Source organism: Solea senegalensis, linkage group LG17, assembly GCF_019176455.1.
Source record: "Solea senegalensis isolate Sse05_10M linkage group LG17, IFAPA_SoseM_1, whole genome shotgun sequence".
Classification (NCBI taxonomy): domain Eukaryota; kingdom Metazoa; phylum Chordata; class Actinopteri; order Pleuronectiformes; family Soleidae; genus Solea; species Solea senegalensis.
In genome coordinates, this window is record NC_058037.1 from 19759456 (window position 1) to 19785779 (window position 26324).

The window sequence follows — 26324 nt, forward strand, 5'->3', positions numbered from 1 at the left end:
CTAAATCACCGACTACATCACGAATATGCACACATTTATGGAGGTAGAAAAAAATAAGTCTTTCTTACAAGTATTTCTGTTCTTTAAAACAGCTGTTTTAAAAACAATCCCTGCTACCTTCCAAAATCTTGACGGAGCAGAAAAATCTGACCGGAACCCGACAACTGTAACACCCAGCGGAAGTAAACAAATACAAAGCTAACAGCAGCGTTAGCACCGCAAGACAGAGGGTTGTTCGTGTGTCGCAGGTAAAATACTCCAGTTGTGAACGAAGCAGGAATGTCTTCACTCCAGTGTTTGAGACATTTAATCAACGGGCGACTAACTGCTGCCGCTGAAGACATATTCGCACACGTAGAAAGAATTATCGTCGAGTACGAGGCAGAGGTGGATCATCAGCGCAGACTGTTGGAGATCGCCTGTAAACCTCGACTAAATTTACAGCGGATAGGTGTGTACAACCAGAATGATCTCAAACATTAAACAATAAACATTAACAAGAGAATGTGACTCATGTGGGACTTATTCCATCGTTTTTATCCAGCCAACAAAGAGCAAAGTGTAGCATCGTCAGTGGAAAAGATGCAGACTGATCGTCTGTCGCCGATTCTCGTATTTGTTATGTTCCTCTGTGTTTAATGTCGCTTAAACTTCATTTTGTTGAGTGTGTTTTGTTGTCGTGTTTTACATCATTCGTCGACCGACCTGGGAGGTGAACTGAAGAGAGAGAGAGAAATCAAGAACAAAGTAATTACATGATAAGAATAAAGTTGTTATGTCAAAAAAGTCATAGAATAACGAGGGGAAAATCGCAATGATGTGAATAGTCATATATATCATGATTATGATATGATGGTCATATTATATTAAAGGTCCCATAGCCCGGAAGTGCCAATTAAGAGCTGCTTTTGTGTGTGTATCTGCGTCATTACCTCGTTTATGAAGCCCTAAAAGTCCATAACAACCAGTTCAGCCACTGCTGAGAGCGCAGATTTTGATTGTTTTCCTGAGTTCTGCCAAGCGAAACAGCACTTCCGTTGACTAGTTATGTCACTGGCGAATTTTACCACTGTAAACAGCAGCACCTCCTAGTCCGGGCACTAGAGTCCGGGCACATCCGGTGACGTACTTTCAACCTAGAAGAAGAAGAACTACTCTTGTTGTAGCTGCTGAGCTCTGTACAACTGATACGCTCAGCAGCTACAGCGTATCTGCTAGCAAGAGTAGTTATACGGTTGAAAGTAGCAACATAAAGCAGGACACGGCACCAAACTTCACCTAAAGCAGTGTTGTTTTCGTCAACGATGACACTGACGAAATTATTTTGTCGACGTCCCTTTTTATCATGACGATAACAAGGCGGTGACGAGATGAACATCTCATGTTTGTCGACGGAAACATGACGAGACGCGAGTGAGTTTTGGTTGACGAGACGAGAATGGACGTAAATGTCAGTGAGTGGTTTGTCAGACGTTCAATTTGCACGACATTTCTGCATATTGTGCGCGTAATCTGTCAATCAAAACCTAAAAATTACTTGGTCCGTGTTTCAAGACGATTTACGCTCCTTGCCCTGATTGGGGCGCACTGAGGACAGTCTGACGACAGTCGCGCCGGGGCAGGTGGGAGAAGTCGCAGCGAGTGCACATGCATTTGAACCTCGCCAGCGCAGGTTCAAGGCGAGCTCAGCCGATACTATGCGTGACGTCAACAGACTGTTGGCCACTGATTGGTCAGAGAGCTTCGTCACTGGAATAGTTGTGAGCAAGATGTCCGACACAAGAATCAAACGAAACAATGCTGAACTGTAGATCAGGTAAAAAGACTTCCTGAACATGTTGGTATTGGACATTTAGCTGCTTTTTACACAATGACTGTGTAAAAACTGTGTTGTGTACATTAGGTTTAACCTTATCTGCGATTAAAACATGAAGCTGTCTTCACTTTTTAGTTTTCGTATTACTGTCCTAATTTATACTCTGTGCCCATCTCTGTGTCTGCAGGGCTTCCACTGAAAGATGTTGTTCAGGAGGAGGAGGAGGTTCTCACTGAGCAGCAGCTCTGTAACCAGGAGAGGAACTCCAGTCTGGACCAAGAGGAACCAGACTCTCTACAGATGAAAGAGGTAGAGGAGGAAATCTGCACTAGTCAGGAGCAGGATCAGCTTGAACTGAAGCAGGAGGCTGATACCTTTATGTTGACACCTGATAATGAAGAAAGTGATCACATGGAACCAGAACCAGACACTGACCACCAGCCCCTCTCTGCTGTAGCTGAGAGTCCAGATCAGACAGGAAGTAAACATGTAGAAATGACCATCGAATCTGAGGTGGATCATCGGCGCAGACTGATGAAGACTGCATGGAAACCTCAAGTTAACTTACAGCAGATAGGTCTGTGAAATCTCAATGTTCTTAATTAATACTGACAAATGAATGTGACATATTGGATTGATGACACTGTGTTGTCTTTCCCTTCCGATAACAAGAGTCTGAACTTGATTTACAAACCTGACACTGATACTTGTTAAACCTGGATTTAACAAACTGACTCCATGGGCTTTTGAAAAACTCAAATCATTAAGCCATTATGACAGTCGTAACCTGTTCTTGTGTCTCTTTGTCTGCAGAGCTTCCACAGAAATATGTTTTTCAAGAGGAGGAGGAGGTTCTCAGTGAGCAGCACCTCTGTAACCAGGAGAGGAACTCCAGTCTGGACCAAGAGGAACCAGAGTCTCTACAGATTAAAGAGGAAGAGGAGGAAATCTGCATGAGTCGGGAGCAGCTTGAACTGAAGCAGGAGGCTGATACCTTTATGCTGACTCCTGATAATGAAGAAAGTGATCACATGAAACCAGACACTGACCACCAGCTCCTCTCTCGTGAAGCCAAGAGTCAAGATCAGACAGTCCATATGAGAAATATCACAGGTGAAAAGCCCCATATGTGCAACATTTGTAAGAAATGCTTTACGCGTAAACATTCCTTGGCAATACACAACAGAATTCACACTGGTGAGAAGCCGTTTTCATGTGAAACATGTGGAAAGTTATATCGACAATTGACTCATTTGATAGACCACAGAAAAACTCACACAGGTGAGAAGCCATTTCCTTGTGAAACATGTGGAAAGTGTTTTCGTTTTGTAGCTAATTTAATTAGGCACAGAAAAACTCACACAGGTGAGAAGCCCCATATGTGCAACATTTGTAAGAAATGCTTTGTTATGAAATATAACTTGAGGAACCATAAAAGAATTCACACGGGCGAGAAGCCATTTTCATGTGAAACATGTGGGAAGTTTTTCCGACAATTGACCCATTTGACAGAACACAGAAAAACTCACACGGGTGAGAAGCCATTTCATTGTGAAACATGTGGAAAGTGTTTTCGACAATTGACACATTTGATAGAACACAGAAAAAATCACACAGTTGAGAAGCCCCATATGTGCAACATTTGTAAGAAATGCTTTGTTTTGAAAAGTACCTTGGGGGACCACAAAAGAATTCACATAGATGAGAAGCCATTGTCGTGTGAAACATGTGGAAAGTTTTTTCGACAATTGACACATTTGATAGAGCACAGAAAAAATCACACGCGTGAGAAGCCCCATATGTGCAACATTTGTAAGAAATGCTTTCACCTCAAAAGTACCTTGACTGTCCACATGAGGACTCATCGCTGAGAAGTCATATACCACTGCATCATCTGCTTAAAATCATTTGGTGACGTTACAACCTTAAAAAAGCGTTTATGGGCCCATTTCAAATTTAATGAAAAGGTTTACCCGTGTGCCACCTCATGTAGAGTTACATTAGGTGGACAGATGGCCTTAAGATGGCCTCTCCTGAAAAATGTCTTGATAAACTTGGGAATTAATTTTTCAATCGACGATGGCAATCTGTCCATGCCTATGCAGCAATGTTTTTTTTGCACAGCAGTGGCTTTCTCCGTGGTGTCCTCCCATGACCTCTGAACTTTCTCCATTTATAGACAATTTGTCTTTCTGTGGACTGATGAACATCAAGGCTTTTTGAGATACTTTTATAATCCTTTCCAGCTTTATGCAAGTCAGCCATTCTTAATCGGATCAGTGGTAGAGAGATTTGTCTTTCAAAGTTTGGAAGGTTGTGAGTTCAATTCCAGGCTCTGCTAATCTATATGTGTCCTTGAGCAAAACATGTTGAGAACTGTAGCTTAAAGCAGCTCATCAAGACTAGAAAAGCTCTGTATAAATACAGACCATAATACCAACTCTTCTTCTGATTGTATTTGGTAATAACGAGTAACAAAGACAGTTAGAGGAAATGTAGTGGAGTAAAAGTAAAAAATTGCTAGAAATATAAATAAAGTCAAGTACAAATATGTGAATTTTGTACTTAAGCACAAAATTACAACACAACATAATTACAAGTGCATTACAAGGTAAAGATCACAGTGGATCAACAAAAGGCACAAAATATTTAGTCACAGGTATCTCACACTGAAAAATAGAGCATTTTATATTTTTTTAAAAACAAAAAAAGAATCCTGTGGGCCGGTTTTGGCCTGTGGGTCATATGTTTGACACCCCTGGCCTAGGGGTTAACATACTTTTTCCACTCTGCACTGTAAATTTACATTGTGTGTTCAATAAAAACATGAAAATATATAATTGTTTGTGCAGTATTAGTTGAATAAGACAGTGTTTGTCTATTGTTGTGAAGATCAGGTCACATTTCATGCAGAAATCTAGGTTATTCCAAAGGATTCACAGACTTTTTCTCGCAGCTGTAAACTAGATGGCTACGTTATCCTTACCCTGGGGGAAATGTACAACTCCAGCAATATTCACACACTTAGAATAAATAAGAGGCATGCAATAAATAGGACTGATAAAACAGAGTAAAACAATTGAAAAGTTAAAAGGTCCAGTGCAAAGCAGAGTGTTGGTGTTCACGTTTCAACGTTTCCACATGTCATGGAGGTACAGTACAGATACATGAATTTTGTACTACTTACTGTTACATTACAACACTGATTACTGCAAATAATCATCATGGTATATTAGTCATAGTAGTAATGTGGAATTTCCTTTATTTTACAGGGAAAGTCGTGAAAAATAAGAAATCTGATTTATTATAAATAAATAAATACTGCTAATATAATATGACATAATAGGTATTCGTTCCCTTTTTTCCTGTTGTGCTGCAGTTCCAACTTCCACACCACGAGGTGGCGATGGTTTGGCCACTTAAAAGTCAAAGAACAGGAAACGGAAATAGCGCACCGAGCTAGCGCTGTTAGCTCAGTTTGTTGCTACGAAAATCGAAAGACATTACGGCGTGTTTTTATTAATGTGTCGCGGTTAAATATTGTTTATAAAGAAGCAGCAATGCCTTCGCTTCGTCGTTTGAGAGAGTTGATTAGCGAGCGACTAACTGCTGCCGCTGAAGAAATATTCATACACGTAGAGAATATAATCGTCGAGTACGAGGAAGAGGTGGACCGTCAGCGAAAACTGTTGGAGATCGTTAGTAAACCTCGAGTCAGGTTGCATCGGATAGGTCTGTACAACCACAGTGATCTTATCAATCAATACCAACACGCGAATGTGACTCATGTGAGACGCATATACAGAGCTGGATTAAATAAATGGACTATGCTAGACAGACTGCATTTTTGGGCCCCCCCCTCCATCGGTGTTATTTATGAATTGAAATCTGAAACTTACCAAAGTTACAAATAAAGGTTAATTCACATTTCACATAGTGTAGTCTTTGGTTACGAGTAGGCAGTAGTACCAATAAATCACCAATAAGTGTCAGCGTTGCTACGTAAACAGAGCAAATAAGATAAATGTTGTTAGCTATTGTGTCGTAAATTCTAAATTTGAATCAAAAAAAGAAGCTGGAGAATTTACATCAGTCTCTCCCAGCAATTGTCAGCCAGACCGGAGCATAGGGACCGTCTACAAAGTTCAACAGCCGAAAAAAGATATTTTAAAAATATTCGATAACTCACCTCAGTAATTGTAGTGTCATTAAACTTTCTGCACATCTCAATGGTGTACTGTACATTCCAGTCCAAACCAACTTTATTTATTAAGCACTTTAAATGCAACACCTGGAACAAAGTGCTGTACATCAGAGATAAAAACTTAAGACCTAAAAAGGCAGGAGTGCTAACCATTTTGGCCCAAATGAAAAACAAACAAACAAAACAGAATAGACTTAAATGTAAGCTTTAGAATTGCATCATAAACACCTTAATCACAGTTGTGTAATCTGTTCCTTGTTCCTCTTGTTCCTCCAGAGCTTCCACAGCGCCACGTCGAGAATGAGCAGCAGGTCTGTAATCAGGAGTGGAACTCCAGTCTGGACCAGGAGGAACCAGAGTCTCTACAGATTAAAGAGGTGCCGAAGGAAATCTGCACCAATCAGGAGCAGGAGCATCTTGAAATAAAGGAGGAGGCTCATACCTTGAGAAATATCACAGGTGAAGTATTTATAGCTTGAAGTATTTATGTCCCCATTTCAAACTTAATGAAAAGGTTTACTCGTGTGAAACCTCTGAAAACAGACTCCAATGATCATCAGTTATCATCCATGAACACATCACATACAAGCAGAGTATTGTTTTGTGTTTCCATTATATGTGGGAAAGAATTTAATTGCAGAGTTTTATGAATAAACCTCACAGGAACTGTTGATTAAACAGAGAATCAAATGCAGCCTTTGTAGGAAAAGGTGGTTTAAAAAACCATTGAGGCAAAAACTTGACTCGTCACAGTATCTGTGTTTATTATTTACGTTTTATCAACCCATTTTTTGTTTTGTCCTTAATATGCCGATTGTCCTTATCATTATTCAAACATTTATCGTCGTTTTTTTTTACACCACCTAATAGAATAATAACATTCATTCTAACACCGCTTCATTTACTCATTACTCATGAACCTGATTTACTTTCTGTTTGGGACCTTGACTTTTTAAGGCCCCGGGTCTCTGTCTCCTTAGAAAACACATGAAAAGTGCACATGAAATGTCTCGTTTCATAACATGTCCAAAATTGTAATTGATGGATAATACGAATAACGAAGATCACTCATGCACTTATCTTCTAACTCTTTATCCTCCACTCTTGGGTGCCAATTGCAGGGCACCTGCTACCCACCACAGGGTCACATAGAGGCAAACAATGATAAAATCTCACACTCACACTTCTGTCGATTCAGAGTGTCGAATTTGCCTAATCCCCAAATCTGCATGTTACTGGACTGTGGGAGGGAACTGTAGAACTCGGAGAAAATGCAAACTCCATGCAGAAAGGACCTTGTTCAGAACAGGTCACAAACCTGGGTGTTCTTTCTGCAAAGGTCAGAGTGCTAACCCCTTTGGCCCTAATGAAAAACAAACAAAACAAAACAATTACAATAGACAGAAAAAATGGCATCATAAAAACTTTAATCACAGTCGTGTAATCTGTTCCTTGTTCCTCCTCCAGAGCTTTCACAGCAGCACGTCTATAATGAGGAGGAGGTTCTCACTGAGCAGCAGCTCTGGAACGAGGAGTGGAACTCCAGTCTGGACCAGGAGGAACCAGACTCTCTACAAATTAAAGAGGACAAGGGGGAAATCTGCACCAGTCAGGAGCAGTTTGAACTAAAGGAGGAGGCTAATACCTTTACGTTGACTCCTGATAATGAAGAAAGTGATCACATGGAACCAGACACTGACCACCAGCTCCTCTCTCCTGTAGCTGAGACTCAAGATCAGACAGTCCACATGAGAAATATTACAGGTGAAAAGCCCCATATGTGCAGCTTTTGTGAGAAGAGTTTTAGGTGGAAATATTCCTTGATAAGACACATACGAATTCACACAGGTGAGAAGCCCCATATGTGTGACATTTGTCAGAAATGTTTTGTGCATAAATCTTCTTTGGTGTACCACATGAGAACTCACACAGATAAGAAGCCCCATATGTGTGACATTTGTAAGAAATGTTTTGTGCATAAATCTTCTTTGATGTACCACATGACAACCCACACAGGTAGGAAGCCCCATATTTGTGACATTTGTAAGAAATGTTTTGCGCATAGACCTTCTTTTGTGTACCACATGAGAACACACACAGGTGAGAAGCCCCATTTGTGCAACATTTGTGAGAAACGTTTTGTGCATAAATCTTCTTTGGTGTACCACATGAGAACTCACACGGCTGAGAAGCCATATACCACTGTAGCACCTGCTGAAATTATTTGGTAAAGTGACAACATTTAAAAAGCATTTACGTACCCATTTCAAACTTAATGAAAAGGTTTACTCGTGTGACAACTCATGAAAACAGACTCAAATGATCGTCAGTTAGTTAGAGAGAAGTGTTTTTTTGTTTCCATTATATGTGGGAGACCTTTTGTTTGTGGAGTTTCGAGAACAAACCACACAGGAACTGCTGAGTGAAGAGTGAATCAACTGCAGCCGCAGCCTGTAGGAAAAGGCGGTTTAAGGAACATTGAGGCAAACACTTCACACTGAAGAACTACTGGCGAGCACGAGGAAGAGGTGGATCAGCGATAAGACATTTAGAAGTTTTTTGGAAACCCGAAGTAAAGTTACAGCTGCTAGGTTTGTGAAACTAGAATGGTCTTTCAGAGATGAATTTGGGCTCATATTGGATGTGTGACACTGTCTTAATAAACCTAGGTAAAGTGATCAACGACCTACTCTTGTCCTCAGGTAATGGTCTAGTCTCTATATTTGTCCTGTTAGAGCTTAGTGCTGCATTGATCGTAACATTCTATTGCAGAGACTTGTTATATTTATACTCGGCCGTAAAACACTTTAGAGAAAAACTTTCTAACCGCATTGTCACTTTAGATGACATCACCATGGCTTCCTGTTCCACTGTGAGGAACCTTGAAGTCATTTGACTCATGTATAAAACTAATTTCCAGAACAGCCTTCTTTCACCTCCCAGAACATTTTGAAAATAGGAAGCATTTTGGCCTTACATGGTGCTGAAAAACTGGTAAGTCTGTTCAAAATAGAAATTAAATTGCGTCAAATTGTCTCCCCAGACAACAACATTAAAAACCTGACATTTATACTTGGATGTAATTGTTAACTTAGATATATCAAAGTGACTCCAGAGATTTTTTAAAACCGTTTTTGCATTCATTGTAGTTAAGTCATTTGAAGATGAAGTTCTCCCTTTCACTGTTTTGACTTTTAATGACCCACTGTGATCTGATGTTTTTGTCGTCTTATCTCACGTATGTTTCTACTGGCTGTGAAAGTAATTACCCCTAGGGGGTAATAAAGGTACTTGAAACTTGAAGAACAATCTGAAATATACTGAAGGAAAATTAACTTTAGTTCAATCATTTAGCCATTAAGAGCGTTGTAACCCGTAAGTCCTTGTGTCCATCTCTTTGCAGGACTTCCAGTGAAAGATGTTCTTCAGGAGGAGGAGGAAGAGGTTCTCACTGAGCAGCAGCTCTGGATAAGTCCCATATTTGCAACGTTTGTAAGAGACGCTTTGCACGTAGTGATACCTTGATGAGACACATGAAAAGTCGACACAGCTGAGAAGCCATATACAGTACCACTGCAGCACCTGCTGAAAGTCATTTGGTGACGTTCAAGACAGAAAGACCATTTTTGGTGAATCAACAAATCCAAACATAAACAGAACCAGAAACTCGATTCATAAAGCACTAGAAGATTGATGGATGGATGTGTACGATGAATGGCGGTGTATTGTAAATTTGAATTTATTGGTTCAAATACTTTTCCTCATGTGAATGTGTTGTAATGTAAATGATTGATGTGAAGTTACAGCGGATAGGTCTGTACAAGCAAGTCTTGTTATGTTCCTCTCCCTTTGTCACCATCTGTGTTTTATCTCGTTTAAACTTCATTTTCTTCTGTGAGTGTTTTGTTGTAAAGTTCACTCTTTTTTTACTCTTCTCTCGACGTTGCTACCTGTAAAGTAACCTGGCTCTTAATTTTGTGTTTAAATGACTCTCGCTAATAATGATTCCTTGCAATGCCAGACTTTTGAGAATATCTTTGGAACTCACCCTAAAATAAAACTCAATCACACTATCTCTGTCCATGCTTTACTTGTGCAGCTCTCCCGGTAATTCATGACAATGTTAATATTATTAATTTCGTGCACACATTATACCAATTTCCCCCCTGTGTGCGTGGGGGTTTTCTCCAGGTTCTCTGGTTTCCTCGCACAGTCCAAAAATATACAACATGGGGATTAGGTCAATTGGACCTTAGGTGAATCTGATTTACTACAAATAAATTAATAAATAAATACTGCTAATATAATATAATATAATAAAGGCCACATGATTAGAGCTCTTGCCTTTGCAGCAAGAAGACCAGGGTACGAGCCCCAGTTGGAAAAAGGGTCTTTCTGCATGGAGTTTGCATGTTCTCCCCGTGTGTAGCCCTGCGATGGACTGGTCAAACTGTCCATGGTAAAACCCTGTGACCCTCTGGTGGAGGACAAAGCAGTAAAAAAATGGATGGATGGATAATATAATAATAGGTTTTTGTTTTAATTGTTTTTTTATTGACCAACAAGCTTACACATCTTTCTCACCAATATATCATTATACAGAGATAATGAACCTCCACAACACCGAACACTTTCTAACAACATAAACTGAAAAACTAGGGAAAATAAATAAATAAATATAAAAAAGACAAAAACAAAAGAATATAAAAGAGAAAACTAACAAAAAAAAACATAATATGTAAAGTAAGTCGGATTTTTACAGCTCTAATGAATATAATAAATTATACAAACTTATTGCATGGACATATTCAATTTTTTTAAAACATCATTAAAATTTAGCATATCCGCACTTGTGTATGTAATACTTTGTTATTATAATCAAGAATGTATACTTTTTATTTTAAAGGAACACACCAACTTGAATATTTTGAAATGACCAGAAATCAATGTTTATGGATTTATAGGACAGCAAATCATATAGAGATTTCCATACAGTTTGAATTGCTTTACAATCATAAAATAAATGCTTTGTTGTTTCTATATTTGTTTGGATAAGTAACAAGTTTCTACCTCAAGATTAAATCTCTTTCTAATGAAGTTATTCGAAGGATAAATGTCATTTAGAGTTTTGAAGTGGACTTCCTTATATTTTGGGGGAATGGGAAACTTCAAAAATGTTGTTCTGATAGCTGAAATTTCAGATGTATTCTAGTCTTTGAGAGTAAATGTGCTTCTTGCAATATAAGGGTACATGGTATTACATAAGTATTGTCTCAGGAATTTATTGTTACACTTTTTCTTCCACACTACTCTAATCCCGTATAATCTTGGAATATAAGAATAGGTATTTGTTCCCTTTTTCCCTGTTGTGCTGAAGTTCCATCTTCCACACCACGAGGTGGCGGTAGCTTGGCCACTTAAAACTCAAAGAACAGGAAGCGGAAACAGCGTGTCGAGGTACCGCTGTTCGCTGGGTCTGTTGCTACGAAAAAAACAGTGTTTTTTTTAACGTGTCGCGGTTAAATATTCATTTTTTTAACGAAGCAGCGATGTCTTCGCTTCGTCGTTTGAGAGAGTTGATTAGCGAGCGACTAACTGCTGCTGCCGAAGACATATTCACACACCTAGAGAATATAATCGTCGAGTACGATGAAGAGGTGGATCGTCAGCGAAAACTGTTGGAGATCCTTAGTAAACCTGAAGTGAGGCTACAGCGGATAGGTCTGTACAACCACAGTGATCTTATTAATCAATAGCAACACGTGAAAGTGACTCATGTGGGACGTATGTGTCGTAAAAAAGAACGGTTTTCACAGATTCTAAATGTCGCTATCAATAACATTGGAATTGAACCATAGTTGAAACACAAGCGAGACGTGTTTTCGAATCACAGTGACGTTGACACCAAGCTACAATCTAAGTTTTGATCGAGACAACGAGACAAGAAGCTGCCGCGGCCCGCTGAATTCTACTCAGTACAGCAGTATGAATCCTGAACTCCTAACGGTCACTCCCAGCTCTTCAGTGCCGTTTCATTACGATTACCGTAAACGTTAGATTCGCGCACTCGAAAAAACGTGCGGCTGATTTGACCTGGCAAACGCGAACCACGACATATATATGTATGTATATGTGTGTGTGTGTGTGTGTGTATATATGTATATATATATATATATATATATATATACATTGTTGTGCCCTGTATAATATACTACAGAAATAATTATTACTATTAGAAATAATAGTAGTGTCATTTAACTTTCTGCACATCTCAGTGGTGTACTGTACATTCCAGATCACATAGTGACAAATAACCAAAAACTCTCACATTCACTGACATCAATTTAGTGTAGAATTTGCCTAATCCCCAAATCTGTATGTTTTGGACTGTGGGATGAAACTAGAACCCGGAGAAAACTGATGCACACACGGGGAGAAAATGCAAACTCCATGCAGAAAGGACCTTGTTCAGAACGTGTCACAAACCTGGGTGTTCTTACTGCAAAGGCAGGAATGCTAACCCCTTTGGCCCTAATGAAAAACAAACAAAACAGAATAGAGATAAAAGTGAGCTTTAGAATTGCATCATAACAATCACAGTTGTGTAATCTGTTCCTTGTTCCTCCAGAGCTTCCACAGCAGCATGTCTATAATGAGCAGAACTTCCGTAACCAGGAGAGGAACTCCAGTCTGGAGTCTCTACCGATTAAAGAGGAAGAGGAGGAAATCTGCACCAGGCAGGAGCAGCTTGAATTAAAGGAGGAGGCTGATACCTTTATGTTGATTCCTGATAATGAAGAAAGTGATCACATGGAACCAGAACCAGACACTGACCACCAGCTCCTCTCTCCTGTAGCTGGGAGTCGAGATCAGATAGTCCACATGAGAAATATCACAGGTGAAGAGCCCCACATGTATTGCTTTATGTAAACACATAGCTTGAAGTATTTACGTGCCTATTTCAAACTTAATGAAAAGGTTTACTCCTTTGACACCTCCATGAAAACGGACTCCAATGATCATCAGTTAGGAACACATCACATACATACAAGCAGAGCAGTGTTTTGTGTTTCCGTTATATGTGGGAGAGAATTTATTCACAGAGTTTTATGAACAAACCACACAGGAAACTTGAGAAAACTCATGCACACACAGGGCAAAAATGCAAACTCCATGCAGAAAGGACTTTGTTCAGAATGGGTCACTAACCCGAATGTTCTTGCTGCAAAGGCAGAGTGCTAACCCTTTTGGCCCTAATGAAACGCAAATAAAACAGAACAATTACAATAGACAGAAAAGTAAGCTTTTGAGTAAGAATTGCATCATAAAAACTTTAATCACACTTGTGTAACCTGTTCCTTGTTGCTCTTGTTCCTCCAGAGCTTCCACAGCAGCATGTTTATAATGAGCAGCAGCTCAGTAACCAGGAGTGGAACTCCAGTCTGGACCAGGAGGAACCAGAGTCTCTACAGATTAAAGAGGAAGAGGAGGAAATCTGCACCAGTCAGGAGCAGGAGCAGCTTGAACTAAAGGAGGCCAATAACTTCATGTTGATTCCTGATGATCAAGAAAGTGATCACATAGAACAAGACACTGACCACCAGCTCCTCTCTGCTGTAGCTGAGAGTCAAGATCAGACAGTCCACATGAGAAATATTACAGGTGAAAACCACCATATGTGCAACTTTTGTAAGAAGAGTTTTAGGTGGAAAAATTCCTTGATAAGACACGTAAGAATTCACACAGGTGAGAAGCCCCATATTTGCGACATTTGTAAGAAATGCTTTACGTATACACATAGCTTGAAGTGCCACATGAAAACTCACACAGGTGGGAGGCCCCATATTTGTGACATTTGTGAGAAATGTTTTGTGCATAAGTCTTCTTTGATGTACCACATGCGAACTCACTCGGGTGGGGCTTCCCATATGTGTGACATTTGTGAGAAATGCTTTGTGCATCGACCTTCTTTTGTGTACCACATGAGAACTCACACAGGTGAGAAGCCCCACATGTGCAACATTTGTGAGAAACGTTTTGTGCATAAATCTTCTTTGGTGAACCACATGAGAACTCGACACAGCTGAGAAGCCATATACCACTGCAGCACCTGCTGAAATTAATTTGGTGACGTGACACTATTTAAAAAGCATTTACGTACCCATTTCAAACTTGAATGACAAGGTTTACTCGTGTGACAACAAGTTAGAACACATCACATACTAGCAGAGAAGTGTTTTTTGTTTCCATTATATGTGGGAGAGCTTTTGTTTGCGGAGTTTCGTGAACAAACCACACAGGAACTGCTGAGTGAAGAGAGAATCAACTGCAGCCTTTTTCCTTGCACAGTCCAAAAACATGCAACATGGGGATTAAGTAAACTAGACCTTAGGTGTGAGTGTGAGAGTGATTGGTTGTTTGTCTCTATATGTATATGTGGCCCTGTGATGGACTGGCGATCTATGTCAGCCGAGATTGGCACAGCGCCCCCTGTGACCCTCATGTGGAGGATAAAGTGGTAGAAGATGGATGGATGGATGGACAGACATTAAACCTATTTCGTGGCCACAAATCAGAGTTCCCCCCCCATGTCATGTCTGTGGCTCCATACGCATCAGACATCAAAATACACATTTTTTTCACAACAAATACATAGTGTGTTGGGGCCAAAAATTTAATTTTTTTTACACATGGATTATTATTGTCATCCTGTCAAAGTATTTATTCTGGATTTCACTGGCTCAATTTGTTTGCTATAGTTTTAAAAATGTGGAATTTCCTTTGTTTTACAGGGAAAGTAAATTGAACGAATAACAATTCATCATGGAAAATATGAAATCTGATTTACTGAAAATAAATAAATACTGCTAATATAATATGACATAATAGGTATTTGTTCCTTTTTTCCTGTTGTGCTGCAGTTCCATCTTCCACACCACGAGGTGGCGGTAGTTTGGCTTGTTAAAACTCAAAGAACAGGAAACGGAAACAGCGTCGAGTTAGCGCGGTTCACTCGGGCTCTTGCTACGAAAATAGAAAGACATTACGGCGTTTTTGAAAAAACAAAAAAAGGTGTCGCGGGTAAATATATGATATTGTTGAACGAAACAGCAATGTCTTCGCTTCGTCGTTTGAGAGAGTTGATTAGCGAGCGATTAACTGCTGCCGCTGAAGAAATATTCACACACGTAGAGAATATAATCGTCGAGTACGAGGAAGAGGTGGACCGTCAGCGAAAACTGTTGGAGATCGTTAGTAAACCTCGAGTGAGGTTACAGCGGATAGGTTTGTACAACCACAGTGATCTTATTAATCAATACTAACACGTCAATGTAATTCACGTGGGACGTATGTGTCGTAAATTAAAAACGATTTTCACAGATTTCTAACTAATGTAATGTAAATGCCGATACCTGTTGAACTGTTGAAACACAAGCGAGAAGTCAGAATCACAGTCACGTAGACAACAAGCTACAATCTAAGTAGTTTTGTTTTTTTAAACAAGCTGGAGAACTACACCGATCTCTGAGCAGTCGTCAGTCAGACCGGAGCGCAGGGACTATGGGCTGAATTTTGAATAGTTCTCACAATTCAATTTCAATTTACTGTGACAGACATCCGGGTACTAGTAGAGGAAGAGCCATCGAGGTGGAGATACACAGGTCAACTCTTTGGCCATTCGGCACCTAATACATCCATGGGGGCAACAAATGACCACTATTGGCCCCTTTCCACTATGGGCTCGCCTTGCCTTGGCACAGCACGGTTTAGGTGCATCTCTACTACAAAAAAACTACCGACTCAACGTTGGTGGAGTCATCACTGCACGGCTGCATGAAACTGCAGTGACTTTGTTTTGCACACACAAACACAAATGAGTGACGAGTGACTTGTAAAGCAGTAAAGCTTGTTAGTATTTGTACAGTACTTCCCCCATGACCGGAGCACAGACTCCATCTGACACGGTCCCTGAAATACAGCGGCAGGCGGCAGGGTTTGTGATGCCGAGTGTGATCACCAGTGTTGTGGTTTAATACACCAGACTCCTCTGTTAAAAGATTTTAAATATTTCCCTGGTAATTGCTGGAGATTAATCCACGTTTTTAGAATCGTGAAGTAGTTTTAACTGATCTACTGTTTGGCTTGATTTCTGACCGTCTAATTAAAAAAAGTAATGTCATTAAACTTTTTGCACACCTCACCGGTGTACAGTCCAGTCCAAACCAACTTTATTTATAAAGCACTTTAAATTCAACAACACCTGGAACAAAGTGCTGTACATCAGAGATAACTAACATACATAGAAAATTGAGACCTAATAAAACAGACAACCAAACAACTCACACTCACACCTACGTCAATATAGTGTAGAATTAGCCTAATCCCCAAATCTTTTTTGTTTTTGGACCATGGAGGGAAACTAGAACCCGGATAAAACTGACGCACACACAGGGAGAAAATGCAAACTCCATGCAGAAAGGACCTTGTTCACAGCCCGTCACAAACCTGGGTGTTCTTACTGCAAAGGCAGGAGTGCTAACCCCTTTGGCCCTAATGAAAAACAAACATAAAAGTAAGCTTTAGAATTGCATCATAAAAACTTTAATCACAGTTGTGTATTCTGTTCTTTGTTCCTCCAGAGCTTCCACAGCAGCATGTCTATAATGAGCAGAACTTCCGTAACCAGGAGAGAAACTCCAGTCTGGAGTCTCTACCGATTAAAGAGGAAGAGGAGGAAATCTGCACCAGGCAGGAGCAGCTTGAATTAAAGGAGGAGGCTGATACCTTTATGTTGACTCCTGATGATGAAGAAAGTGATCACATGGAACCAGAACCAGACACTGACCATCAGCTCCTCTCTCCTGTAGCTGAGAGTCAAGACCAAACAGTCCACTGGAGAATTATCACAGGTGAAAACCCCCATATGTATTGCTCTATGTAAACACATACTGTAGCTTGAAGTATTTACGTACCCATTTCAAACTTAATGAAAAGGTTTACTCGTGTGTTATGGCTTCCAGTTCCACTGTGAGGAACCTTGAAGTCATTTGACTCGTGTATAAAACTAATTTCCAGAACAGCTTTCTTCCATCTCCCAGAACATTTTAAAAATAAGAAACATTTTGTCCTTACATGATGCTGAAAAACTGGTAAGTCTGTCCAAACCCTCCAGTTTGTTCTAGATGCTCCTGGTCTCTCTCATTTGCCTCTTTCCCGCTCTATGTCCCCCAGTTTTCCTTTCACCTCACCCAGCTGCACATATTTGAGCCTGGTTGTGGAAGATTCGTGCCTTACTTTGTGAAAAGCCTTGAAATAATGTGATTTGGCGCCTCACAAAGTAAAATTAAATTGTCAAATTTAATTAGTCAAATTTGTCTTTCTCGCCTGACAAAATTAAAAAACCTGACATTTATACTTGGATGTAATTATTATCTTTGATATAATAAACTGACTCCAGGGATTTTTAAAAGCATTTTTCCATCCAGTGTAGTTACTCAAGTCATTTGCAATGAGGTCATTTAAAAAGTTTGTCAAGGAGGTCTTTTTTTTCCAACAGTTAAAGATCATCTGGACCCACTTCAATTCACCTGTAGGGCAGACAAAAATGATTTTAAAGCATCGACACAGTACAAAAACGTTTTTGTAAATTACGTGTCATCTGCTTTTAACTGTACCCCATTTAGAACTGAGAAATGACTCTGGCCTCATAGTTTGGCTGATGGACTTTCTGACTGAATGGTCTCAGTGGTCGAGGGTCAGTGGGGTTTTCTCTCATGTCCTCCTCTCCTTTACCAGTTCTCTTCAGGGTTGTGTACTTTCACCCCTTTTATTCATCATTGTCGCAGGCAGTTTGCTGACGACTCAGTCATTCTAAAAGATGAATTTGTCCCCGCAGTGATTCAACTTTTAATGACCCACTGTGATCTGATGTTTTTGTCTTATCTCACGCTTGTTTCTACTGGCTGTGAAAGTAATTGCCCCTAGGGGGTAATAAAGGTACTTGAAACTTGAAGAACAATCTGAAATATACTGAAGGAAAATTAACTTTAGTTCAATCATTCAGCCATTAAGAGTGTTGTAACCCATTCCTTGTGTCCATCTCTTTGTCTGCAGAGCTTCCACTGAAATATGTTCTTCAAGAGGAGGAGGAGGTTCTCACTGAGCAGTGGCTCTGTAACCAGGAAAGGAACTCCAGTCTGGACCAAGAGGAACCACAGTCTCTACAGATTAAAGAGGAAGAGGAGGAAATCTGCACCAGTCAGGAGCAGCTTGAAGTGAAGCAGGAAGTGGGTACCTTCACGTTGACTCCTGTAACTGAGAGTCAAGAGCAGACAAATATTACAGATGAAAAGCCCCACACGTGCGACATTTGTAAGAAACGCTTTGCACGCAAAACCAACCTGATGACCCACATGAGAACTCACACAGGTGAGAAGCCATATTGTTGTGAAACTTGTGGAAAGTGTTTTCGACAATCGACGCATTTGAGAGGTCACAAAACAATTCACATAGGTGAGAATTCCCATGTGTGCGACATTTGTAAGAAATGCTTTAGGTATAAATACGTCTTGATTAATCACATGAGATCTCACACACGGGACAGGCCTTTTTCTTGTGAAACATGTGGAATGTGTTTTCAACACATTGAAAATTTGACAAGACACGAAATAACTCACTCAGGTGAGAAGCCACACGTTTGTAATATCTGTGAGAAAAGCTTTGCCCGCAAAATAAATTTGAAGATCCACATAAGAACGCACACAGGTGAGAAGCCATATTGTTGTGAAACATGTGGGAAGTGCTTTCGACAATGTTCAGATTTGACTAAACACAAAAGAATTCACACAGGTGAGAAGCCTCATTGTTGTGATATTTGTGAGAAAAGCTTTGTGCTTAAAAAAAATTTGAAGAACCACATTAAAACTCACAGGTGAGAAGACGCCATATACCACTGACGTGGATGGTCACAGAATGTTATGGAGTGTCATTTATTTGAAAACTGCTGATTGAGATTGATTGTACTCAATTCCATTTTAAGTCGTTTTGGATAAAAGCGTCTGCTAAATGACATGTAATGTAATCTGTGGTGAATTATCGTAGGAGAAAGAAACTGCAAATCCGAAATGCGATAAAGATACTGGTAATAAGTGTAGCTTGTTAGCCAGGGTGGAGGCGAGGCTTAGTGAGGTAGAAACTCGGCTCCGCCCCATAGAAGCTAAGTCAGTTATCCAGTCCCCTGTAGTCGGTGTGGACCACGTAGCATTAGCTCCCTCAGCAGCTCCCGTGTAGCCGGGAGACAAACAGGTTAGCTGGGTGACTCTCCGCAATAAGAGGCATAGTGTTAAGCCTGAGGGTTCTGTTCACACCTCAAACAAGTTTTCCCCTCTCAGCACCACACAGACTGAGAAGCCAACTCTGGTGATTGGTGACTATCCTGAGGAACGTGAAAATAGCGACGCCAGCGACACAGGTGTTTTCCCGGGGCCAGAGCGGGCGACATAGAGTCTTATCTGAAACTGCTGGCTAAAGATAATCGTGGATTCAGTAAAGTTATTATTCACGTCGGCAGTAATGACACCCGATTACGCCAATCAGAGGTTACAAAAGTTGTTGAGTCTGTGTGTAGGTACGCTAAATCAATATTGGACACCGTAATCTTCTCTGGCCCTTTGCCCAATGTGACGACATGTCTAGCCGCATGTTGTCGTTCAGTCGCTGGCTGTCAAGGTGGTGTTCACATTAGATAACTGGCAAACCTTCTGGGGAAAACCTGGTCTCATGAGGAGAGACGGCGTCCATCCTACTTTGGATGGAGCCGCTCTATTATCTAGAAGTTTATTAGAAAACCCACACTGTGACATTTTTAATACAACCCCAAGCCCAAACCAGGATATTCATCTCTTGAAAGCCTTATTCTCAGTCTTTCTTATCCTAGTTGGAAAACGCAAAAAAACAGTTCTGATCGTCTACCTGCACCTTATTCGGAGTTCCTATCAGAATTCTCTGAATTCTTAGCTGAGTTAGTACTTGACAGATAAAATCATAATTGTAGGGGATTTCAACATCCATGTAGACGTTGACAGTAGTGATGGGAAGTTCGACTCTTCTTACTGACTCGGATCTTTTACTCACGGACAGTAAATTGAACTAATATTTTTTTGAGTCATTTTGTTCATTTCGTTCATTTTTACAGCGGGTGGCGCTGTAGCCCTCTTGTGGGCGTTGTAAAAAAGACCGCGGTTCTCAAACACTTAACACTGTAGGCAACATCGTTTTGCTTCAGCTGACAAAGTATAATAAACAAAATGCAATACAAACCATATGAAACCCTAGGAAAGCAAATACACACCTCAATAAAGTGACAAGTGACTTGTGTCCTGTATCCTCTCTGCCATTGTTGTTTAACAGCACGACAGTGACTCGGTCGCTGTCACATGACCTGAGGACGGACGCTCGCTCAGTTGAGTGAATCCTGAACTAATCATTTCTGTTTCCTTTCCTGCTGAGCTTATGCAGCTGTCTGCCATGTGGCGAAGGAAGGTACTGCATGAAAATGAACGAATCACTCACTGAGTTGACTCATTACTCCCGAGTCATATAAAAGATTAGTTCATTTTGAACGACACATCACTAGTTGACAGTGATAGTCTTAACTGTGCATTAATTTGCTGTTGGAATCAACTGGTTTTATTTAACACATGAATAAACCAATTCTTTGCTTTAGTCACATCCTTGATCTTGTTTTAAATTTCTTTTATTTTTTAACTTATGGTATTGAAGAAGAAAGTGGTGAATCAGATGATAATGGTAACAGGTAATGCTCCTCTCCTGTGGAAGCAGCTCCCAGTGACAGTTCAGGAGGCGTTCTGTCTCTACCTCATTGCCCTCTTGTCTTTTCTGTCCCCCACCTCTCCTCTGTCCCCCATTTTTTCCTTTTCACCCCAACTGTCAGAGTTTTTTTTTTCTCTCCACTGATGCCTAGTGTTAGCTCATTGTGTGAATTGTTGGGTTTCTTGTCCATGTACAGAGAATTGTGATAATGTGTGTTATGCTTTTGTGCTATACAAATAAAATTGAATTGAATTGCATTGTCGTCACTTGTGTAAACTTCATGGAAGCCATTAGTATTTTAAATGCACTATATAACTAAATACCAGAGTGGCTTTAGGAAAGGAATATGTACTATGGTAATCCACTTAGAACATGAAATTAGAAAAGCACAAATAAACAAAGAGAGTGTAGTGGCTGTTTTTTTGACATAGAGAAGGCATATGATATGGGACTTTTAATTAAACTGTCTAAATTAGGGGTCAAGGGAAGAATGTAGAAGTGGATTAAGGAGAGGAAGAACAATACATGTTAGAGTAGGGGGAAAACTTTCAAGGAAGTATGTGGTAGAAAACCTCAGGGAAGCATAATTTTCCATCATGATAAATGACATTTATAAAGACGCGTCAACTACTACGAGTACCAGTACAGCAGCCCCCTCAAGAGGCTTAGGTTCGTTTTGTTGTTTCATTAAAATCCTTTACCGTACTTCTTTTTAAATACACTCCGTTTTGCTGATTTTTTTCATCTCTTCATCCAGATTATTCCATTGTCTGACCCCCGTGACCGATACCGTAAAGGATTGTAATGTAGTTCTTACCCTTCTCTGCCTAAACATCATGTTCCCTCCCCTCTGGTCAGGAATAATATCTGTAGATTGTGAGGGAGGCTTTTGTCGGCAGCCCTGCAGCCCTGATTTGATAAATAATTGATTTGTACGTTCACTGTAATTGGCATAATGTAGAATGCTCAAGTCTCTTTTTTGGAGTATAAACGGGATAAGTAGTGGCTTTATATATATATAAAAAAAAGAAGACACAAACTTATTACTACATCGCACTTATGACTAGCATTTCATAGTTTGGCTTACTTGAAGCTCTTACTTGCTCTTTTTTGTACCCAAATGATTAAATGCACTTATTTTAAGTCGCTTTGCATAAAAGCGTCTGCTAAATGACATGTAATGTAATGTGTCCCCAAACCTCTGTACAGTATTGCAGGTGTGGAGAGACTAGTGCGCAATACAACACTATAATAATATATTGTAAAATAATATAATCTAACTATAATAACATAGATCTAGCAATAAAATTAAGCAAAACAGAAATAAACAAAAACTAAAGGAGAGATGGCAAAAACAATGGGAGGAGGAGAGTCTGATCTGGTCTACAGGTGCCAGAGGACACTGAAGACCATCCCTACAGCAAAGACTTGGTAAGTCTCAGCATTTCTTTCACACATCATCAACCACACAGATCCTTACTCTCTCAGTCAGGCTTATGTGTGTGTCCATTTAGAGCAGTGATGTTACTGTGGCCAGACAAGAGGACACGTCTTCAAAGTGTCTTGTGCTACGTAAGGAAGTGCAAATGATCATGGAAAGAAAATGTCTTACTCAAAGTACTTCATCACATGTATTCACTTTTACATATTTATGCGTTGTATCATTTAATTTTAGGAAAGGCCCAACAAGCCAAACAGCAACCGTGTGAGTCCAGTTGTCTGTTCAGTTCATGTCATTACTCAGGATGAAGGCATGCTGCAATACCTTAAAGTGAGTGACAATGCCATTTTGTGTGGTGTTTGTGTATTTATATATGAATACCCAAGCTAAACACCTATAATATATTTATAGAAAATCATCAGAGGCAACATTGTGTCTCCCTGGGCCAAGAAGGAGGACAGGGTCTTCATTCTTTTTGAAGATGATGACCAAGTGGACCAGGTGATGCACTTCTTGTCTGGAGTTGTTGAAAGTCCACAGACAGATAAGAAGTCTGCAGATCCTGTGGCTTTAATCATACAGAGGTGAGATATCAGACACTGACACTGATTTGTAGACTACATGTTTTATATGACTTCATATGTCTCCTTTTAACATACGCTCACTGTCCAACACAATCTTAAATCTTCATCACTGATTTATGTCTCTGCAGCTGTACTCTCCATCTCCCTGGACAAAGACAAAGACTGAATTTCTTGAATTTCCTTCGGGATCAATAAAGTATCTATCTATCTATCTATCTATCTAAGACATGGACACATGTGGAACTCAGTTTGACTCCCTGTAAACTGATCATTTAGGAAACTGTTAATCCAATTTTCACAACAGTTTATATCCCATAATGTATGTGAGTGTCATTAATGACCTCATCATTTTGTCTCATCAGCGAGATATCTCAGCTTCAGAGCCACATGTCCAAGGAAGCAAGGCTCAAACTGGAAAGCCTTAGAGAGTGAGGACTTTGTTGTTAGGCGCCTGACAACTTTTTGAAAAATGTAAACAGTTAATTGTCTGCTATGCATACAAATAAAAACGATATATCATTCATTACTTATGCAACTTTCTGTGCATAATCAAGGGTTTCAGTGCATTTGTTTTACTTTCATCAAACTACCTACTGATGTCCAACTGGCTGGGTTTGATTCAGATACCAATGTTTCATATATCTTCCTGGAAATAGATAACATCTCCTTAATGATGCACTCAGCAGATCTCATCTACTTAACATCCGTCTGCCACCACCAGCTGGACCACACCAGCACAGAATTTTAGGAGGGTTTTTTTCAGGTTAAAAACATGATCAAGTAGACTTTTATTAGTTCTAATCGTTGTTCTGTCCAGTTGAACAACATGTCAAACTATAGACTAATAAGACATTCAATAAATGTAGGCCTATATTAAACACATCTTTTTGTAACAGGTTGCCATGATGTTGGAAGTTTGCAAAAACAAATGAAATTATTCAAAATGTTACATTGTGTTCACAGTGGAATTTTGGGGGTCAGCGTCACGTTATAACGTGATACTATATTGTATCAACGTGATAATTATATAAACATAATACTATATTATATCAAAGTGATAATTATATAAACGTAATACTATATTGTATCAATGTGATAATTATATCATATAAATGTGATACTATGCTGTATAAACGTGATAATTATATCATATAAATGTGATACTATGTTGTATAAACGTGATAATTATATCATATAAATGTGATACTATGTTGTATATACGTGATAATTATTGGCTATAACATTTCATAGTTTACAAAGTGACATTACTTATTCACAAATTGCACAGAAAGAACATTTCTGTGTTCTTCTCTATTCCTGTCGCACACCGGGATAAAAGTCTCTTGTCAACAATTGTCTGTGAAATACGCGTGTGTAAATAAAGTTTCAATAAAAGTAACGTCATCACGTTTCAGACGCAGTCTCTTCTGTGACCCAATCAGAGTGTCGTATAATGTGAGGGGGTGTGTCGTTGAGTGCAGCTAGACCCTTCTCGAAAAGAAGAAGAAGAGTTCACTCGCGTTGACCGGAAGTAGTGTCACTTCGCACATGCGCAGAACAAATCGGGGAACAACGCCCTCGTAATCTAATCTGAGTAGTAGTAGTAGTAGCATCAGCAGTAGCATCGTTAGCTCTGTGTGGACAGTAAAGGTTTGTTCGTGTGTCGCAGGTCAAATATTCCAGTTCTTGACGAAGCAGCGATGTCGTCTCTTCCATATTTGAGAGATTTAATCCACGGACGACTAACTGCTGCTGCTAAAGACATATTCACACACGTAGAAAGAATCGTCGTCGTGTACGAGGAAGAGATGAATCGTCAGCGCAAACTGTTGGAGGTCGTTTGGAAACCTAAAGTCACGTTACAGCGGATCGGTGTGTACAATCATAATGATGATTATTGTGTCTATTGTCTATTGATTATTATTGTGTATGTTCCTTATGGGGTTAAAGTTGTTCCAATAATATTTGTATATGTGAAGAGGGTGATCCACACGTATTTCTTGATTTGAATGCATGTTGTAACGTGACCATCAAATCCCAAATTAGTCACTGAGAGGGGAACACAGGGTTCTGTCCGACACGCTTAATCCAAAAAGGAAACTTCAAGCCGTATCTGCAGTTCGTGGGTGTTTGCGATATGATGATATATCATAAATATACAGAAATAGAAGCACCCTGCTTCTCCTCTCTCTGCGTCAAGCAAACAATCCCACCAGACACAGGTGACATTAATCAGGTAATCATTCAACCCCAGTGACACACACACACACACACACACACACACACACACACACACACACACACACACGCGCAACTCTGCCCACACATCAGAATCACCTTTATTGTCATTATACAGTGTACAACGAGATTAAAGGACAGTTCTAGTAGTGCAAGTGAAGAGATAACAGTAGAAGAAAGAACGAAACAGTGCACCAACACCTTCGACAAAATTAGAAGGATATGTAAGAAAAAATAAAATAAAATAATAATAATAATAATAATAATAATAAAAATAAGTATTCAAGTATTCAAGTATTTACAGTGGGAGCCAGTAAGGGAATATGCAGTATATGATACAGTACATTGTACAGCAGAGTGGATGTATGTGGGGTGTATATATTGCACCGGTATGAAGTACCGGTGCAATATATAGACATACCGCCAGACACACACACCTCATAGTGATAAGCAAAACACATTCATGTTTCATGTTTTGGGCCCGCCAGATCTGGGGATCCTCTGGTTTCTGTGTGTTCTAATGTTGTTTGTTTTGTTTTGTCATACACTACCATTGATATTGTTGTCTACCTCGCTCTTTCTCCGAACATAGCAAATCTGTCCGACACCACAAGGCATGCAGTCAACCATATTATGTATGTACATATGTCCTAGGTACTGGGCAGGACAGGTTAAAAAACAAAAAACAATCCGTAACTGTGGAAAGAGAAGAATGTGTGTGCTGGCGATCCACAAATGCAATTTTCAGTTTTACAAATGTCATATTATTTACTAATGCACAAATGGGATTTTTTTTTCTCAAAACATGCATTCAAATCAAGAAATACATGTGGAATATACAAATATTATTGGAACCACATTGAATATAATGGCTTTATGGTTGGACAAACAGATATCCTCAGATCTTATATTTTTGGGGCTGAGACCATTGAATAAAACCAGGTCTAAAGTATGACCTTTACAGTGGGTGGGTTCATTTATAGCTTGGGTGAGATTAAAAGATTCTAAAACATCTAAAAAGTCTGTGATAAAACTTTGAGTAGGACAGCAGACATGGATGTTAAAATCACCCAAGATAAGAACCCTGTCGCATTTACACATAAAGTTTGGTCCTGGGGGTCTGTAAATTATTAGAATTAAAACTGGAGTCTTTGAGTTTATCATAAAACCAAGGTGTTCAAATGAAATAAAAGCATTATATATACACAG

The 26324-nt window shown here is 39.6% G+C and overlaps 3 protein-coding genes across 5 annotated transcripts in view; all 3 read left to right on the forward strand.

Moving 5' to 3' along the window:
- Positions 1 to 152: 152 nt before the first annotated feature.
- On the forward strand, positions 153 to 4251 carry LOC122784223 (oocyte zinc finger protein XlCOF6.1-like). Of its 3 annotated transcripts, none has more exons than XM_044049381.1 (3): positions 153 to 451; positions 2004 to 2393; positions 2630 to 4251. In XM_044049381.1, the coding sequence occupies exons 1-3, from the start codon at positions 280 to 282 to the stop codon at positions 3685 to 3687; spliced, it is 1620 nt and encodes a 539-aa protein (XP_043905316.1). In that variant the 5' UTR covers positions 153 to 279; the 3' UTR covers positions 3688 to 4251. The 3 variants fall into 3 exon arrangements, with proteins under 3 accessions (XP_043905316.1, XP_043905318.1, XP_043905317.1); XM_044049383.1 differs by lacking the exon at positions 153 to 451 and adding an exon at positions 458 to 747; XM_044049382.1 differs by lacking the exon at positions 153 to 451 and adding an exon at positions 1189 to 1816.
- Positions 4252 to 5253: 1002 nt separating this feature from the next.
- LOC122784530 overlaps positions 5254 to 26324 on the forward strand; it is a 45966-nt gene continuing 24895 nt past the window's right edge. The window contains exons 1-4 of the mRNA XM_044049833.1: positions 5254 to 5548; positions 6297 to 6479; positions 7488 to 7868; positions 9424 to 9476. Coding sequence (XP_043905768.1) covers positions 5377 to 5548; positions 6297 to 6479; positions 7488 to 7868; positions 9424 to 9476 — 789 coding nt within the window. The 5' untranslated portion in view covers positions 5254 to 5376. The remainder of the gene's footprint in view (positions 5549 to 6296; positions 6480 to 7487; positions 7869 to 9423; positions 9477 to 26324) is intronic.
- Positions 15016 to 18988, forward strand: LOC122784229 (zinc finger protein 2-like). Its single transcript, XM_044049388.1, has 3 exons — positions 15016 to 15305; positions 16661 to 16930; positions 18135 to 18988. The coding sequence occupies exons 1-3, from the start codon at positions 15110 to 15112 to the stop codon at positions 18953 to 18955; spliced, it is 1287 nt and encodes a 428-aa protein (XP_043905323.1). The 5' UTR covers positions 15016 to 15109; the 3' UTR covers positions 18956 to 18988.

What these genes read in the sequence shown, in the direction of transcription:
- LOC122784229 (XM_044049388.1), top strand. Translation starts at nt 15,110, where the DNA reads ATGATATTGTTGAACGAAACAGCAATGTCTTCGCTTCGTCGTTTGAGA. An exon ending in AGTGAGGTTACAGCGGATAG is followed by an intron (nt 15,306 to 16,660) that starts GTTTGTACAACC and finishes TTGTTCCTCCAG; the next exon opens with AGCTTCCACAGCAGCATGTC. An exon ending in CCACTGGAGAATTATCACAG is followed by an intron (nt 16,931 to 18,134) that starts GTGAAAACCCCC and finishes CTTTGTCTGCAG; the next exon opens with AGCTTCCACTGAAATATGTT.
- LOC122784223 (XM_044049381.1), top strand. Translation starts at nt 280, where the DNA reads ATGTCTTCACTCCAGTGTTTGAGACATTTAATCAACGGGCGACTAACT. An exon ending in ACTAAATTTACAGCGGATAG is followed by an intron (nt 452 to 2,003) that starts GTGTGTACAACC and finishes CTGTGTCTGCAG; the next exon opens with GGCTTCCACTGAAAGATGTT. An exon ending in AGTTAACTTACAGCAGATAG is followed by an intron (nt 2,394 to 2,629) that starts GTCTGTGAAATC and finishes CTTTGTCTGCAG; the next exon opens with AGCTTCCACAGAAATATGTT.